This window comes from Blennius ocellaris (genome assembly GCF_963422515.1).
Source record: "Blennius ocellaris genome assembly, chromosome: 7".
Classification (NCBI taxonomy): domain Eukaryota; kingdom Metazoa; phylum Chordata; class Actinopteri; order Blenniiformes; family Blenniidae; genus Blennius; species Blennius ocellaris.
Genome location: NC_137656.1, coordinates 7,740,885 through 7,758,877, shown reverse-complemented (window position 1 = coordinate 7,758,877; position 17,993 = coordinate 7,740,885). Strand labels below are relative to the sequence as shown.

Here is a 17,993-nt window from a genome sequence, read left to right as displayed (position 1 = left end):
CTTCTCTCCCTCTGAGATTTCCCTCAGCCTCAGAGACGAATTCCTTGAGGTTAAAGGTACAGAACATCGGTTCCGTTAAATTAAGAAGCTCGGAAAGTTCACTTTGCTAACATTGCTAATTGCTTTTACACACAGGATAACTTCTACTCCTAATAAAGTAGTATTAATCTTATCTAATATTATTATCTCAAAGAGTAACAGAGTTATCTAAAGAGACTTTTCCCACAGTTGAGAGAATAAAGCCCTTCAAACCAAACACTGATGAGAAGGAAGCTGAATGTGACAGAATTAGAAAGCTGCTTAAATAATGTGCTCGGGGAAATTAAAATCACAGCTCTGTGGAAGAAATTAATTTCTGTGTTGAGTGGTTTTTCTGTGTTGCTTGATTCCTCCGCGCTTCCTCACGTTCTTCCCCCATAAATCGGTAATCTATCCCCAGGGAAGCACGAGGAGAGGCCAGACGAGCATGGATTTATTGCCAGATGTTTCACGAGGAAATACAGGTATGCAAAGTAAACACTGACATTAACCCGCAGATGATGAAATATGCACAGTTTAAGCCATGCTAAAGAACGAGCGGCAGCCAGGCGCGCAGCGCTGAAGGTACGTTTTCAACACCATCGCATCTCCAAAATGCTCACTGAGCTGAAAAATTAGATATTATGTACATTAGTTTCAGTAGCTGCACCTTGTATGTAGAGACATTGTAAACACAGTGGTGTCATTTTCAGGCTCCCAGCGGAGGTGGATGCTACCAAAATCACCTCCACGCTGTCTGTCGATGGGATTCTGACCGTGGAAGCTCCGGTTCCTGACACCTTTGTTCCTACTGCTATCAGCATTCCCATAAAGGTGGTTAACCCTGCAGCCTCTAACTATAGTCACACTTTTTTGTTGATGTTTTGAGACACAGAAAACGAATCCACCAATCCTAAAGGTAGGTAGTTTAAATGCTCTGAATACATGAGTGTTTGATTATGTAACAACCCCCGCCTAAAGCTTTTAAAGTAAACCTTTAAATTGTTCACTTGAGTGGGATTACTTGAGCTTGCTAATAATTTAATCTCAGACCTCAGGTGACTTTACTTGCAAAGAATTACAGAACCTGAAAATATTCTTACTTTGAGTGTTTCTTTTTCACAGTGCTGTTTGTGGAAAAAGATAGAGCAAAAGATTTTCTCAAAGGTTTTAGCATTGCTATATTGTACTTTGTTGATCAAAATCGTTAAGGTGTGTGATGTTGAATTTAAATAACCAAAAAGGACTAAAATGCACATTTGAGTAAGGAAGGTATTTTGTTGAAAAGACTCACTTGTGACTTAAAATGACATTATCCAAACAATGCATGTGAATTATGCGACTGGCCTAAATTTATCCAGTCATGTAATCCCATGAAGATGCACTGAGTCAATGTTTCCTCTCATCTCACCGAAGGCTGGCATGAGAGGAAGGAAAAAAAAAAAGAACACTGCACTATTCACTATTTACTACTTAACACTACAGAGTTTACAAAGTAGTTCTGTTATTGAGCAGATTTCTTACATCCTATTTAATGTCTGTCTCTAGTTTGGAATCATTACTAGACTCTCAAACAGTCACAGTGCAGCATGGTTACTGACTGACAATTACATTTTTCTGCACAAATACAGGTGGAGACAGAGGGCAGTGCTGAACAAGTCCACCAGGAGGAAGAAGAAGTCTCTCAGAGAGAAGACTGCAGAGCACCACACCACCCAGAGTTTCCGTCTTCACAAGACCATGGTGAAGAGATCTGTGGAGATCTGAATGAAAATGGCAGCAGCACAGCTGGACTTCAGCAGCATGAAGACAAGAGGGGACAGGAGGAGGAGGAGGAGGAGGAGGAGGAAGAGAACAGAGAGGCGCTCATGTCTGTGCCAGCAGATGTTGAAGGTCTTCAAGGTTCCTCTTCTGAGCAGTATGAAGTCCTGGATAGTCCAGAAAGCCTGGACGTGTCCAAAGAGCCAGAAGACAAGGAGCCAGTGGAGGTCGGAGAGATTCAGGTGGTGGTGGGCTCAATGGAGGCTGCTGAGATGACCCTTCCTGAAGAGCAGGAGCTGAAAGGTGCACAGAGTGAGCAGCAGAGTGAGCAGCAGAGCGAGCAGCAGAGCCAGGAGCTGGAGGCTCACATCCAGCAAGAGTGAAGCAGCCTGCATTGCATCGCCTCCAACAAGGCATTTCAGTAAGGAAGTATCCCTGCTGTCTTTGGAACTCCAATAAAACACGAGCATGTGAAAATCTGAAATATTGTGTGGATTGTTGTCATTTCCTCTTGCATTCTCATAATCTGACTGTCTCAAACGAAATTACAAACTGAACACGGTGCTGCTCAATCTACATCTTTGTATTGTCGGCCTACATTTCTTTTTGAAATAGATTTGAACTCAATTCTGAGTTGGAGCTGTTTCTGTTCCTTCCAGTATTGTCTGGACCTTCCTTGACAGAGACACTGGTGGGAGTTTTTGTTCTGTGCTCACATCATGACTACAGCATGTGAATCCCCTATCCAATTGTTTGTTTGCTAGCTATTCTCTGTCCTATACTCTGAACCGGGTTCTTCAGGTTTCTTCTTGGTAAAACAGTTTTTTCTTGACACCATCATCTGTGCCTGCCTTTTTGAGATTGTTGGGTTTGGTTTTTGTTTTATAAAATCACCATTATATTGCTATGTTGTAATTGGCACTATATAAATTAAACTGAATTCAATCAATACACCAAGGATGCTGAAATCTTTCATTTCACAGAGGGAATTTGTCCAAAGTGAGCTTTATCTAATCTAATCGGATGTTTTAAATAGAGTTTTGGCTAGTTGTAAGTTCTCAAATGTTTTTGAGTGATAAATGATTGCACTTATGCGAGTCATGTGTTTATGATTAAAGCAAGCGTCTCCAGAGGTCCACCCATATGACCTTATATTAATCATAAATACTTGAATGTTCATTTGGATTTAAAGAAAGCAGAAGCAAAAATAAATGCCAAACTGTAAAAACCCTTTTATGTTGCTCCCACAATGTAACGTCAGTTTGCAAACTTTCCCCCCCCTCCCCAATACAAACAGATCATCCCTCTTGATTCCAACACACTGAGAAGATTACATTATTTTGCATCACACAACATGCAATGGAACTGCCCCCATTTTAATTTTTCCTTTCTTTCTTTTCCTCTACATACACATTCAAAAGCTTTGGCAGGGCTGCCTCGGTAGGTTTGGTCCATTCTGCAGGACACAGCAGTGCCAATCTCGCCCGGCACACTAAGCCCTCCGCTAATCTGCTGGCCAATTCCTTCTGTTATCCAACAATAACACCACGGGCTCTCCGCGTCCCCGGAGCCGGGCCCCATAAGTGGCATGGCTCTCAATGAAAAGACACAGACGTTAAGACACACTGAGATTGGCTGGACATTTTTGTTTCCTCAGGTTTTTTTGTTTTTTTGTTTTTTGTTTTTTTGTTTTATTGCATCAGTCGATACAAAGACATCAACAGAAAAAAAAAAGAAGGCAGGAAAGAAAAATATCATTCACATAGCGATCTTCCTTAAAGCTCCAATAGAAAACAGAAAATAAAATGCAAACCCATATCGCAAAATGTGGAACACTTCAGATGAATATTCATGATTAATCAGAACATATTACTGTATATTTACAATACTCTTTGGCAGGAAACAGTATTAATGCACATAGCTGCTCCACTGAAGCCGTTTGTGAGCTCAAAATACATTTGGATATAATATTTTTGGATTTAAGTATCAGGAAAGGTAAGTCGTTATTTCAGGATGTCAAGGCACTCAAATAAATAAGAAATAATCTCTAACCACACTGTAAAGACTCCTCCACTGAATGTGCTTTATGCTAATACAAATCTTATTAATTTGGGTATATTAGTGCACCGATTATTGGCAGGGATACAATTTGTAACGCATCAAGCTGCACATACGTTGGCAGCCACTTCCCCTAGTCTGCATATGTAAGCGGCACATAAGTAGGTTATAATTCATAACTCATGAGAACAGAGATACAAACAGATTTAAGGTCAGAGATATTAAATATGGTTACTCAACAGCTACTGAAAGAAGCACAAGGAAGCTCTTTTGCGAAGGGAACGAGGCTGCCTTGAAATGATAAGTAGATTCAACAAGGTGGGCGCAGATTAAGCAGCTTTTATTTGTATGTTTGGGGCTTCACTTCTTTATTTTATAATGTGAGTGTACCTTCTTAGCCCTGAAACAAGGTGGTGATCAGACAAAATATATTAAGTCTAAATGAGACTCCTTATGTACATTAAGTGGTTTTGAGAGGGTGCTCAGATGGGCTGACATTGCTCTCATCTGCCAATGTTGATTTTGTTCCTCATTTGTTGCTTCAGGCCCTTTTCACATGACAATATATCCACGTTAATAAAACGAAGAATTTATGCTCGGAGCCAGTGAAAACATAACTTTTTGAAAATGCTCTGACTATATCTAATACACCCTGCTACTGTGCATGTACACCACAGCCATAGTGAATACTTGTTCTGCACAGATGTGAGGAGATTGCCTTGGTTGTCTGTCCATACGAATGTCTGTGTACTCACCATTGTTAATGTTTCTCTACGAGCATGTGTGTGGTGTTATGAAAGTGCAAAACGATGCATTTTTACTTCAAATGTCATGTCAATGGGGCCTTCAGCACACACACATTGCTAATATTACTCAATACACCACCTTGTGGAGTGAAATGGTACAACATAATTTTAGTTTGCGGGCTAACCTCTGGATTTATTACAGCCACAGTAATAATTATGAAATATACGTCATTGCTGTTGTGTTGGCATCTATTGGTTATTTCACATTGTGTTTCAATGCAGCTAACATATGACATACTCTACTTTACAATGAATAGTAAAAACTGCTCATTTAAGTTAAATATTTTAAAGAAGTTGGATTATATGCTCATTTTTACAGCATTTGCAATAATAATAATAATAATAATAAAAAATCTATGTTATTATGACCATATGTGTGAAGGGGTTATAGTTCATCAAATTGAACATAAAGTCTGAATTGGACAACATGTTGTCCTGTTTTCAGTGCATTTATGGACGTTTTAGGAATTTGCTTCTGGTGGAATTGTGTTCTATATATACATATATAGTCACACATGACTCTAGTCACTATATATGTATGGATCAATAAATAAACACAGGAAGGTGTAACAAATCTAGGTCGAATTTTTTGGTGGAATTACATTTTTTTTCCGTTTATTTTTATTTTTGGACGTGTTCAAAATATTTGACCAACTAATATAATAGAAAATGAATCAATATTTGTTCTGACCTTAAAGTGCATTTGAACTATTTTCCCAGAGTTGATGTACTGTTTCCACATCCAAAACAGGAGCATTTATAACAAATACCTCCAATATGTGTTATGTTAATAGCCGTTAACAGTCTGTAAAGTCTTATACGATCAATAATTAAAATGTCAAGAGAAACTTGATAAAACTTTTGCTTTTTGGCACAAATGCCTCACGCACTACATTTTTTCTCTGATTACTATTATAACTTATGTGTTAAATTTTAGAATCTTTCATAATCTTTAGATTTTCAATGTATATTCATAAAAGAATAAATTATTATCTGGAACAAAATGAATGATTGCCATACAACTGCTAATCATATTTAATACAGTGTACTGAAATCCAGTTGAGAGACTGAATTTATCTTGGCAAACTTAAATGTTTTTTTTTTTTTTTTTTTTACTTTTTCAGTTCCTAAAGAGATATATTTAGACCAAAATAAACTCCCAATTACAGCTTTCTCTGCATGAAGCTGAAGGCCACGCAATTTATATCAAACGGAATCAGGGCGGTGGGCTCAGACCACCGCGGCCTCCTGGGGTTTGGAGGCCTCCACCTCCTGCAGTTCTCCGCTTGGAGATCCCTCGCTGCTGAAGAGGTAATACGGAGGCGTCTGGCGAGCTTCGATGATGAGGACTCCTTCAGGGGACAACGACGCGAAGACTGTCAGAGGGTCCACGTCTACGGGGATCCTGATGAGACACAAGAGGAAGAAGAGTCCGTCTGAATGTTTCAACGCAGATAAAGTGGGAGAAGTTTACTTGTGTGGGAGGGATGAAATGAGGAGAAGCAGCCTGAAGAAACAGGTCCTCAATCAAGGTCAGGCCAAATCCGGTGACACTCTTTACCATCTGAGATGCTGTGCACAGATGGTTAAATGTTGCAATTTCTGCATTGACGCTTTGTCAATAACAGTTACGAATTTTTCCATTGCCCTTTGACTCAGGCAAAAAAAGTCTCTCACGCTGCCTATTTTATATTCAAAAAAAGTGAAAACCATATTTTAAAAATCCTCCAACTCTACAACAAACAAGCGAGAAAGTGGAAAAAAAAAACCCCAGTCAGCCCAGGTGTACCTTTATTTATTTATTTATTTTAAATTGAAGGCTGATTTCCCTCCACCTGTGCGCCTGCAGAAGTTGAACACCTGTGCAGTTCAACCAGTGTATACTCTGCTAATCTGCAGCTCTCATCTGACACACAAACAATTATTAATATTTTTCCTGCACAGTTTATGTTTTGACACATCTCACAATGAAAACACATTTTCTTCAGAATACTGGGATAATTGCCTTCAAACTCAGCTGCTGATGGAAAACACACACACACACACACACACACACACACACACACACACACACACACACACACACACACACACACACACACACACACACACACACACACACACACACACACACACACACACACACACACACACACACACACACACACCTTCCTCCAACAGCATGCCCAAATATGGCCACTGTAGGTTTTCTGTGCGACCAGCCGAGTGTACTTGGGAGTGAATATAAACAGCAGGCTGGAGTGTTCGGAGGAGGAGACTTTGACTCCTCCATTTAATTAGCAAAGACCTTCCACTGGCTCCTCGCTGCTTTGTGAAATCTAAGTCAGAACAGACCGGAGTGCCTCACCGGAGCAGACAGAGGGGTCGCGTCAGGGCTATTTGTGTGTCAATGTCACGTACGGTTCGTAAACGAGGTTTAAAGGTCGACTTCAACTTTATTTTCAGACTCAAGATCATTCGGATGAGAAACGCCTTTACAAGGTAAATCAAATTGGAAACAGTGGCAGGGGGTTCAGTGGGTGAAAGAAAGACATTCAGTCTAATAAGGGAATTGATGTAAGAGAAATACAAGCATCGTCTAAAAGTGGGCCAATAGAAAATCTATTGTAGAAAAACCGGTTGGAGGATACAAAACTGAAGGCGAAGGGGGATGTGGAATCAGATACACGGGAAAACATAGGTCTTCTGGTCTGAATAGCTGTCGTGAGTCACACATGCATTCAACCCTCTAATGCTCATGACATAACCGCATACCATTCTAAAAAAAATGGGGGAAAAAAATGTAAATATTATGTATTTGATAGGTGAATCATTTCCAGCGAAACAACAGACAAACCTGCAGCGTAGTGGCGAAACAACATCTAAAGAGCTTGATTTACGGTGTCTTCCTTTTTGTCACACAGTTTGTGACTTCAGACACTAACGTCTACTTTTTGAAAGCATTTATGATATGCATATTGCACATGCGAATGTTGTTTAACGATACATTTGTGATGTATAGTACAGCCCTAATGCTTACTGAAAACCGCAAGGAAAGTGCATGAAAAGTGACTTTGCATTTTTGTGGTGTTACTGTTGCTGAAAAATGTTTGATTTAATACAAACACACATTTAAAACATGATTTTTTAAATCTAAAATATATATTTTACACAAATTTCAAATGATCTGATGTATCATTGACAGTCTATTAGTATTAGTACAATTTATGGGCAATAGGCAGATCTGATCACTCCCACAGTGTTTAAGGGAACTTTTAAAAGTGAATGTTTGAGAGTTCCAGCATCAAATGGACTGGACCACCGTCATCCAGTTGAATACTAAGATGTTTGGATATAGCTATAATGTGGTTTGGGCACAAAGACCCTGTTTCCATGCCAATGTTTTAAGAGAAAAATGCATTGTTTCACATTTTTGATTTAGAAAAGTTTTACATTAAACACGCCGACGTTTTGAGAGCAATGGCCATTTACATGGAAATGGATGAAATGCTGAAATTGATGTTGTTGACGTGCCAGGCGACAAGTTTGACACTGTTGGGTTTTTTTGAGCATGTGCAGAAGAAATATTTACTAAGGTCAGGGTGCACATCCACAGTCGCAGTGTTCCAGAAAAAGCTGCACTTTGTCTTGTTTCAACAGCAACCAATTTGGGATGTTTTCATAAAGTTTCCACGAAGATGGGGTCACAGCATTTTCAAAAAGTTGCATTCTTAGTGGCTCCAAGAATCATTTTCTGTTTTCACTTGAAAATTGTGGAAACAGTGTCTAAATGTCTTTAGAATTAAAAAATAAACAACAAAAAGTGCTATGTGCCTTTAGCTTACAAGTTGCTATAGTAACACACATTTTTTGGGGGGGATTTCTTTTATCACTTTATTGGTAACTACAGTTACTTGAATAACTTATCTAGCTCGAATCTTGTGTGTTTTCCCATCAAATCATTTAAGCAACAATCAAGCAACATTCAAATTAGTTAATTATTTAACATGTTGTGGGCATGAACCTTGACGGATCTGATAACGAGAACGCTTGTGATTTTAATCACTCTGTGATTAAAATTACCGTGAGCCAGAAAAATATTTGTGTGGAGGAATCACTCGCCGCGATGCAAAGTTGCTGGTTTCTACCAAAAGTCAGATCACTCAGCCGGCCCATTATGTGGGACTCTGGCAGAAACTTCATCTGTCCAGCTCGGGGAGTTTATTTAACTTTGGCAAGTGTCCAGTTTATCTCAGGCATTGATTTTGTGCAGCTGCCAAAAAACTGTCCAGTATGCTTTTCCCGAGGCAGAGAGACAAGACAAGCGAGACCGGACATAGCGTGTATGTGAAGTTTGTGTATGTGTGTGTGAGGAACATATAAACTCTACGCTCCTTCCCACACACTCAGACTTTAGTATCGTGTCTCATGGGGGTAGAGTAAAGAGGGAGAACAAGGGATTTCAGACTCACAAACCACTGGAGCTTTTAAATACAAACAAATAAAACGTGTGTGGTATCTGAGCTGCGTGACCTGAGCTTCCATAACAACCTTTACCCTCGGCAATGAATTAACACCAGCGGATTTTAGTTGTTTTTGTTGTTCATAACTAACATATTTCTCACAAAAAGTGAGAGGTAAAAACAGGCCAATGTGCGATCATGCACTTTCCATTGTCTTAAACTTTCTGCATTTATTTCTAACGCTTGAAGCATCTAACATTTTATAAAGTAGTTTTTTTTTTTTATAAAGTGAAATTATACTTCAGGACTGTTTGTATTTTGAGTAAGTAGGAGGTAAATAGTTAAGGGGTGGATGATCAGACTCAATAAATAAATCCATAACAGTTTGTCTACAGTGTTTTGTCCTGTCGGAGCACTGTTTTATATCTAGAAAACGTATAAACTTACAGATGTAAGAGGGATGTGGTGTAATTTTAGCAGTGACTAAATTGATCCAGAGGTCAGAACTGACGCTAATAGCAAGTTAATATTAGCATTCAGAGATACAGAGAGATCATATAAATGTGAAAGGATAGGCCAGTAGTTTAAGCAGCAATTTCTACTCAGTACACACATTCTTTTCTTTTGTTGAGCCCCAGATAACACAAATATCAAAAAATACTTAGAAGAGACAAGTTCACAAAGTTTTGTGTTCTCATGGGGCGACACATAGATTGATCTGCATTTATGCAGCAATGAAAGACTTAGAAGTCATACTGTGCATGTTTTTAATCAGCATTATTATTATTATTATTGTTGTTATTATAGCTGCTAAAACCAATAAGAGATCGTCTAATGAACTAAAAATCAGTTCAGGTCTGATAATGATTACACTTCAAAATCAGCTCATCTAGCTGCAAACTACTTCTGGAGCAGTGAAGACACCTATGGATCCGGTTTCACTTGTTGCCTGCTGCAGGTCTTGATCTGCGTTTCACACTGGTGTTTTGTTGATGCACTTAATTTTCCTTTTCACAATGTGATGCACAAGCAGAGTTTTTTTGCAATCTCATGCAAAAAGAGGCCGCAAACAACACAGAGTTGTCTAAAACGACATCCTCAACCTTACCACCCATGCAAAAAGTAAAGTGCTTACCATGTTAACTCTCACTCGCTCATATAACCAGTGGATATGTGTATCGAGGGCAGTTATTTATATATGACCTGCTACCACGACCACTTCCACCCCCTCTTCCTATTTATTCAGACTGTCCCTGACTTCAGGGTTTGATTAGCTACTGTAAGCAGCACAGACCTGATCTGAAGGCAATTAAAATGATTGTGATACGAATGGTGCAAGGCCAGGGCACCTGTTAGCTAATTAGCCAATAGGACAGCAGCAGAGCAGGACTGACGCCCCGGCGACTCGCGCCAGTGATTACAGCGAACATCCGAAGTCTGCCTGCTGCCCAATTAATTGGACAAAGGCACATGGAAATGCAGATTGTGGAAACCTCCGTGTCACCGCTTTGGCTTGGAAAAACACTCCCTCGGAGATGATCCCGATTCATTTATGTAGCGCAGTCAGAGTTTTGACGGGAGACATTTAATGTGACCCTCAATCTGGTGCTGAGCAATATAAGTGCAGAAGTGAAACCAGGTCACGAATACATTGTTTGTTTTTGTAATGAAACCACAGACACGTGTGCACAGAGAATAACATGCTATAAACATTAACAATGATGAGTCCACAGACATTCGTATGGACAAACGATTAAGTTGGATTGTTATTATGGTGACTCTCAACTATAAAAGTCCCAAGAGAATATGGACTGGAAGTCACGCCACAGTGGAGGCCACCATTGTTGGTATTGTCTATCTTCTTGCACATGTGCAGAAGCAGCGTTTGTGAAAGGTTGTGTTTTCTACTGTTGGAGTTGAATCATTTTCAAAAAGTTGCATTTCCCCATATTTACACAGTGATAGAGTCCACCTTGTGAGTCCTTGTCAAAAAAGTTGTGTTTTCAGTTGTTCAGAGCATCAATGTTGTGAAAACAGACACCAAAAAGTAACAAAAGTTTAGCATTTTCACTTGAACGTGCAAACAGGGCCTATAAGTTGTCAAAATACCCTGAACATGAATAGTAATCCTAGCAGCAGCAGAGCAGCTGTTCTAAGTTCATACAAATACTTGGGTTTATGCAATTGTGTATCCCTCCCATTGAGCGATTATATGTCAGTCTATATGCCCTCCTGTTTGTTAAATGCCTACATAAACACTGTGACATAGTTTGCTGGATTAGAGTGACATAAACTCCTGTTTAGTCAGGGGTACTATTATTGGGAGGGGGATAGCTTCTGGTGGCACGTAGCAGAATCTTGTAGATGCCAAAAAGTAAGAGGACAAAAGTTTACACATGTGAAAGTCATGTACAGTATATGTCTCGTCCAGTTGCTAGCACGTAGTTAAATGAGGCTAAAGAGCTGTTGGAGACAATTCTCCATCTTTCCATCATCTAAACCTCTTTATGTTTATAGTGGCTCGCTGTGAGAAAGCAAAACTCTTCATGGCTGAGCTCCGACTTTGTTTAAAGACCTCATGATGGCGTACTATCCCGGGCTGAACTCTTTGTTCTCCGAGTTGTGGCTTACTGGAGTTAACTTGCTTTCACAGAACTGGAATAGCTGAGGGAGTTGATATTCACGAGGCTCCTCTTCCGTGGAACCTGCTCTGAGGATATGTTCTCCAAGCTAACAGTGTCTTTACTTTCAGAATTAGAGTTCTGGTGTTTTGCTTCTTTACTCAACTAAAACCGATCCATTTTATTCAACTTTAAATGTCACTGTGAGAAGTATTTTGGAAAAATGCTTGTCATTTGTTGTCAGATCTCAGATGTGCCACATAGTGTATTGCAGGTTACACAGTCACCTTAAACACACTGTGATGATGAACGTCCCAGACAAATTTCGATAATAACTGTTAATCCCACTTGACCTTAATTCTACATTGAAGCAGACTAATAGACAATCATTAAGTTGAAAATACATCCAGTGGAAGAGACCACACAGTGGTGAAGTGGTTCGCACCATCACTTCCTAACATCCAGGTCTTTCTTTTTGGTGTCGTTTTCCTCCCAAGATTATAAAACATGCATCTGAGGCTATTAGATAACTGTAAATTGTCTCTTTGTGTTTGTCCTGCAATGGATTAGTGACCGGTTCAGTGCACACTCAGCTCCAACAAGAACCCAAAAAGAGTGCAAACAGTTCAGAGAAGTGCTTTTTGTGTCAGAAGTTCAGTTAAACTTCTCCCCTTTGGTGCTTGACACACTAACTACATTTGTAATGTCATGACACTTGTTTACAGTAAAACCCTCTGTTAAAATAAACAAATGTCATCAGCAAACACTAAACTTAGGTGTTTGTTCTCCTACTCAAAAGCCGTTTTAGAGCGGCAATACAGAATCACGATACGTATAGTAACTCTGACTGCCCTGTAAACACAACAATTAATCTATCTGATAATAGTATTATGATAAATTACTATCACAGTGAACATGACTGTGGTTTTTGCAACAAAGCGTACTCACTGTATCTTCTTTGTGAAATTCTTTGTCACTATGCCTCCTTCTTCTTGCTTCTCTTCATGTTTCCCTGTTAGTCGGAAAAAAAAGAACGAATTGTGTCATTTTACATGAATCAAGAGATGATGAAGCTTAGTTGCAGTGCAAATGCCCCAAAATAATCCATATTTTTAAAACATACATGTATTATAATGCTGCAGAGATTTCAATTGAATTAAGATTTCACAGAGACTCATTTTAGTGTCACGTATGTCCTCTATAAATGAAAAGAACATTGAGTGTCAGCAATTGTCAAAAATCTGTGCAAAACTACCAACTATCAGCATAGTGCTAAAACTCAGACAGGCTGTGTGCTACAGCAACTCACCAACACAGGAGTGGTATTGCACGAATGAGGTCACGAATCACTCTGTGTTACTATGGGTGTAAATAAAAAGGGGTGTTGATGCAGCTGAGCATGAAACACATTTCACTTGGCACAAAAGGTTTTCCATGGCTCAATCCCTGTCCGCTTTGGGAGCTGCAGGGTGGACGGCAGCAAAAACATGCAGGAATAATGTATCTTTTTTTTTCCCCTTCAAGAATGATTCTCTGGCACACGAAAACACTTTTGGTCAGAAGCCGGAGAGAACATCCAGTCCTGGAAGGTCCACCCATCCTCCACCTTCTCCCACCTCTGGGCAGTCTCGCCTGTCGGACTTCCGAGCAGCTGCTCCTGGACTGCTAAATGTCAGCGCTGCCAGCAGCGACTTGACCTCCCCCACCTTGCGACCTCCTTGTGCTTTCCAGGCTCAACTATGTGCTACCCTATACCCTCCCCAGAGTGACACTCCTGCCACCTTAATGTTCTAGATTCTACCAGACAATGTTAACACACATTGACTCTCTGGATCTGAGCGAGTTACGATCAGCAGTGAAGTTATACCATTAATAGGAAACCTGTAATGTTTTCAGGAGTGAAACTGGTCCCCTGATTATCTCTAGAACACAGTTAATGGATGACGATGGTTTGGTTACAGTCCCAACAGGGCGGTGGCTCCACTTGTACTTCAACTTTAATGGAAAATTCCATGAGTGTAACACAGTGTACATTCAGTTTAACATACATTCAGATCACAGAGGAATGCGCGTTGCGTATCCAGATATTGAAGTTCAACAATAGAACATAAATTAATCAATTTGTTGTTTAGTGCTGCTTCTGATGATCTCCGTTTGAGTGACGAGCCAAAGTCCCTTGCCTTTCGCTCTTCCAAACTATAATTTACTGCAGTGAGATTTACCTGCTAAAAGTCACTGCCCCCCAAAATCATCTGTTTGATCAGTGTTTGACCTCAAGATCCCACTGAGGGAACTGCAGCTTCTTGCAAAATGACTGTTTGCTGCTGTGTAGAGTTTTGATTTGGTCACATTTAGTAACAGAAATGACTCAGTCACGACCGGACGAAGCTCACCCCGACAACAAAGCTGGTATTTTTATGACCCAGGCATTCAACACAAACCTCTTTTTTTTTGTATTTGTTTATTTTGCACAGTTAATATTTGTGGGGCGTATAAAAGTTGTAGATGTTATTGCACTAAAATCAGCAATAACTTTTAACAGTGCAACTTTCAAAGTGCCAACAAAAAGTGTGGAATCAATTTTAAAGGGTCAACACGTACCCTTGAAAACTGACGGTTGGTTCATTTTGGTCTATTTTTAAGGAATCTTAACTCACTACCTGAAGCCTAGTTTTAGTGTGCCTGTTTTACTTGGTTTCTGCACATTAACTATAATCATTGTCTACATGATGTCAGATGCTTTTTAACGATATGTACTGAATTAGATTTTTGGCCCATGCTCAGTATGGTCAATGTGATTATATTGTAAAACGACTGAATAATTGCATCATTTCACAATAATACAATCTTTAAAACCTAAAAAAAGACACCTTGGCCACAGCATGTTGTTCAAGTACCACAATTCTAAGACTATCTTCACTTATTAAAAAAAATTAAATACAATACAATACTGAAATGCTGCACAACCATACGTGGACAAAACATCAACCTGTTTTCTTACTGTTAGTTTTGGAGTCTTACATCTTACAATCTTCCTATTTCCTGTTTGCCTTGGCCCAATATAAGTTCTTTTTTTCTGTCTGGCTTGTTTTGACGTAACGGACAGCACCGTCAAGGTCAGCCTGGAGGAGGGAAGACATTCTAAAAAAAATGCAACCATGCAGAGAGTCCACAGTCAAAATGCAGATGATCCTCACTACTGAGTAACTTTGTGTTCAACCATTAACAGCTTCCAGCCAATATTGACCTCCTTTCAGTGAGCTTTTGCCCACAGGGGCCCCGAGTCTGTGTTGGAGGTCTGTTCATTCATGTAGCAGACACTTCTGACATGCTTGTTTTACAGTCCTTTACACTTTTAGAAGCAGCCTGAGTCAGTGAGGCAGGCAGGCCCAACATGGCGCTGATTGAATGACCCAACTGGCATACCAACAATGTGTTTATAAAAAACTCAGAGCCCAGAGGCCTGCTGTCCTCTGCGCCCCCCTTGGCCTCGGCTATCCCTGGTATTCACCCGTCTTTTGATGTATCAACTCGAGGAAGCAGCTTCTACGACTTACTGCTCCAACCAGAGTCTGAGCTGCAACGTGACGCCAACGGACCAAACTCGCACGAGACGTGAGGTCCCATTTCCAGAAGGTTCTCTCTGGTGTTCAGAGGCAGCGAGCAGCTTGTCTGAGTGTAAACAGACACTGTTGTCACGGGCCTTTGCCTTAAATCTAAATTCAGCTCATGAGTGGCCGCAGGAGTGATTCTCCAAGAATCTGAAACAGGTGTCTAAGCTAAGATCTGCCTGCCAACTTTCAAGTCCCAGTCCTCCAGAATCTGCCCCACTCCTCCATATCAACACTCATTAATGCTGAGATCATGCTCTGCCACGGGAGAGACTGTTTTCATTACACAGCTTCAGTCATTCTGCCAGAACCGATAGGTCTTGGCGAGTTTGAAGCGAGTTCTTCTTTGACTGAGGTGTTTAAGGCTTGTTTCATTAAAATGCCTTTGATTTTCTTAAATGGTGTCTTTGTGAACATGAACCTTACTGCCTTACATGAAACCTTGCCTTACTGAACATGGATGGCTGTTGTTTTGTTTGCACCTATTTATATGATGCTCAGCTGTTGTTTGGGATTGTGGATTGGGACTATGAAATACTCAGTATAAATAGAAATGTACTGAATGCTGAAGCATAGCCAAGCTTTCCCATAGTCAGATACAAGGTCACAAAAAACTTTTTGTGACCTCCGAATTTTTATAATATTGTTTCGGTGACTAGAATTCCTTACCGTTGCCTTCTTTTCAGCTATATCTCCCAGGATCAACTAAAGTGAAACAGATATTATAATAATTGCAGTAAAGAATTTGCTTTATATCTGCTGATGGTTTTCTATAAACACTGAGGTCATGGCCTGTATGAGCTGTTAACAGATACTCTGTGTTTTTCACAAGTATATTATACTATTTATTGAAGGCTAGATGTTAATTACATCACATGATTACGGAAATAACTGGGTTATTGGCTTGAAAATGAAACTTTATACGTATTATTATGCCAGGAGGTTATAAGGAACATTGGTATAATCCCAAACATATAGAAACCTCTTTTATCATTTTAGATAATTATAGAAACCTCTTTTATCATTTTAGATGATTTTAATGACATGAGATGCTAACTTGTGATACATGTTACATAATACATGCAAGGCTATTCAGAAGAAATGTAATGTAGATATGTTACACAACTGTTCCAGGCAGTCAGTCAAGGTCACATGACAGTTTTTAGACATTTTTGTTCATTTTAACTCAATAACATGACTTGTTATTTCCCACTTTTCTAAATAAAAATCATTACATGAATCCATGATTCAACCTGGGTTATCATCAACAATGTGTTCGGTTGAACTCTTTTTAACCCCAGTACCAATATAATCATTTTTTTTGCCAATTTTCATTTTAAATCAAGGACACACTTGAACTGTTACCATACCTATTGCATAGTATTGTATACATTTTGTCATAGATTATGAGAGATTATAGAGTCATTACGTTGTTGGATTACGAAGTGACATGAACTTTTTGACGCCACTCCAACTCACCTGACACTTCTACAAATCCTTCTCTGGTCTTGACGTGTAACTCCTCTGGTTTAAAGCTGTGGACGTTAACGCACACTTTCCAGGGCTCCCCCCCGGTGGTGGTGGGGGAGCTCCGGGGGGAGGAATCGCCGTACCGGCTGGAGTACAGCGCGGGGCCTCCCGTGGACTGACGCGCCGGGAAGCCTGTGCGTAAAGCGCCGCCGAATGGCGAGGAGCTGAGGCGCGTGCTTAGCCGGCCCGGCCGTGCCCACCCGGGCCAGTCCATGGACAGGTCTTCGGGGAACGGAGGCATCCCAAAGTCATCCTCCATGAACCGCGACGCCAGCTGATCCCTGAACGGAGACTGATCCCTGAACGGAGATTCTCCAAATGGGTCTCTGGGAAACCGCTGCCGGTTCCCCATGGTGTAAAAGTCTCCCTCTGCCATGTCCAACAAAGTTTTTTGTTTTTTTTAAAGTTGACAAAACCTACGTCTTCTTATAAACAACCCGAAAAAAAATGGATTCTCCGGTAAAAAAAAAACAAAAAAAACAAAAAAAACAAACGCAAAACACTTATCGCTTGGTGGGAAAAACAAATATTTTGGGGATTACGCGCATCACCGTTACGCAACAAATTCACCTGTTGATCCAGCAAAGAAACTCCAAAAAAGCAGACTCCGAGTTTCTCACTTCTCCAAGTGGACTGACTTCTTCTGGCTGTGGGTTTTATACTGGGCTGGAATTCCCAGACGGGAGTCTGCAACACAAGTGTCTGGAAAGTGCTGGGAGGATCCACAGAATCCCCCCGCTGCAAAAAGTTAAAGCCGACATCAACAACACGGCTTCAAATAATCCCAGAAAAGACACATATACACAAACAAGAGCTTGTTCTAAACGGACTAAACAAATTGATAGAATTAATTTACAAAAACAGCATTATCTAGAAACTTTAGGGAGTTTCTGATGCGTGTATTTTTTGCAGTGGAGGCGCAGAGACCAGCCTCCCTTTGACCAAACTTAGCAGCAGTGTCCGCATGTCAGTCCCTCCTTCCTCTGACTCACTGCCTTTTTAATAGAAAATCACGTAAAGCTTCAGGTTAAACGGACTGATGTCACCGGACGGATAGAAGAAAACTGCTAAGAAGCCAACTCAGTAAAACGGTGTCCACATTGGAAAGGAGCCCGTTTGGTCACT

General features: G+C 40.2%; 1 protein-coding gene across 1 annotated transcript; it reads right to left on the bottom strand.

Annotated features, from left to right (window-relative positions):
- Positions 1 to 3,405: 3,405 nt before the first annotated feature.
- hspb8 (heat shock protein b8) lies at positions 3,406 to 17,520 on the bottom strand. Its single transcript, XM_080499648.1, has 3 exons — positions 16,818 to 17,520; positions 12,676 to 12,739; positions 3,406 to 6,048 (listed from the first exon to the last, which is right to left on the bottom strand). Exons 1-3 carry the CDS (start codon positions 17,242 to 17,244, stop codon positions 5,874 to 5,876), a joined length of 666 nt encoding a protein of 221 aa, XP_080355774.1. The 5' UTR covers positions 17,245 to 17,520; the 3' UTR covers positions 3,406 to 5,873.
- Between the last annotated feature and the right edge of the window lie 473 nt (positions 17,521 to 17,993).

What these genes read in the sequence shown, in the direction of transcription:
- hspb8 (XM_080499648.1), bottom strand. Translation starts at nt 17,244, where the DNA reads ATGGCAGAGGGAGACTTTTACACCATGGGGAACCGGCAGCGGTTTCCC. An exon ending in AGGATTTGTAGAAGTGTCAG is followed by an intron (nt 12,740 to 16,817) that starts GTGAGTTGGAGT and finishes TCCGACTAACAG; the next exon opens with GGAAACATGAAGAGAAGCAA. An exon ending in AATTTCACAAAGAAGATACA is followed by an intron (nt 6,049 to 12,675) that starts GTGAGTACGCTT and finishes GTGTCTCATCAG; the next exon opens with GATCCCCGTAGACGTGGACC.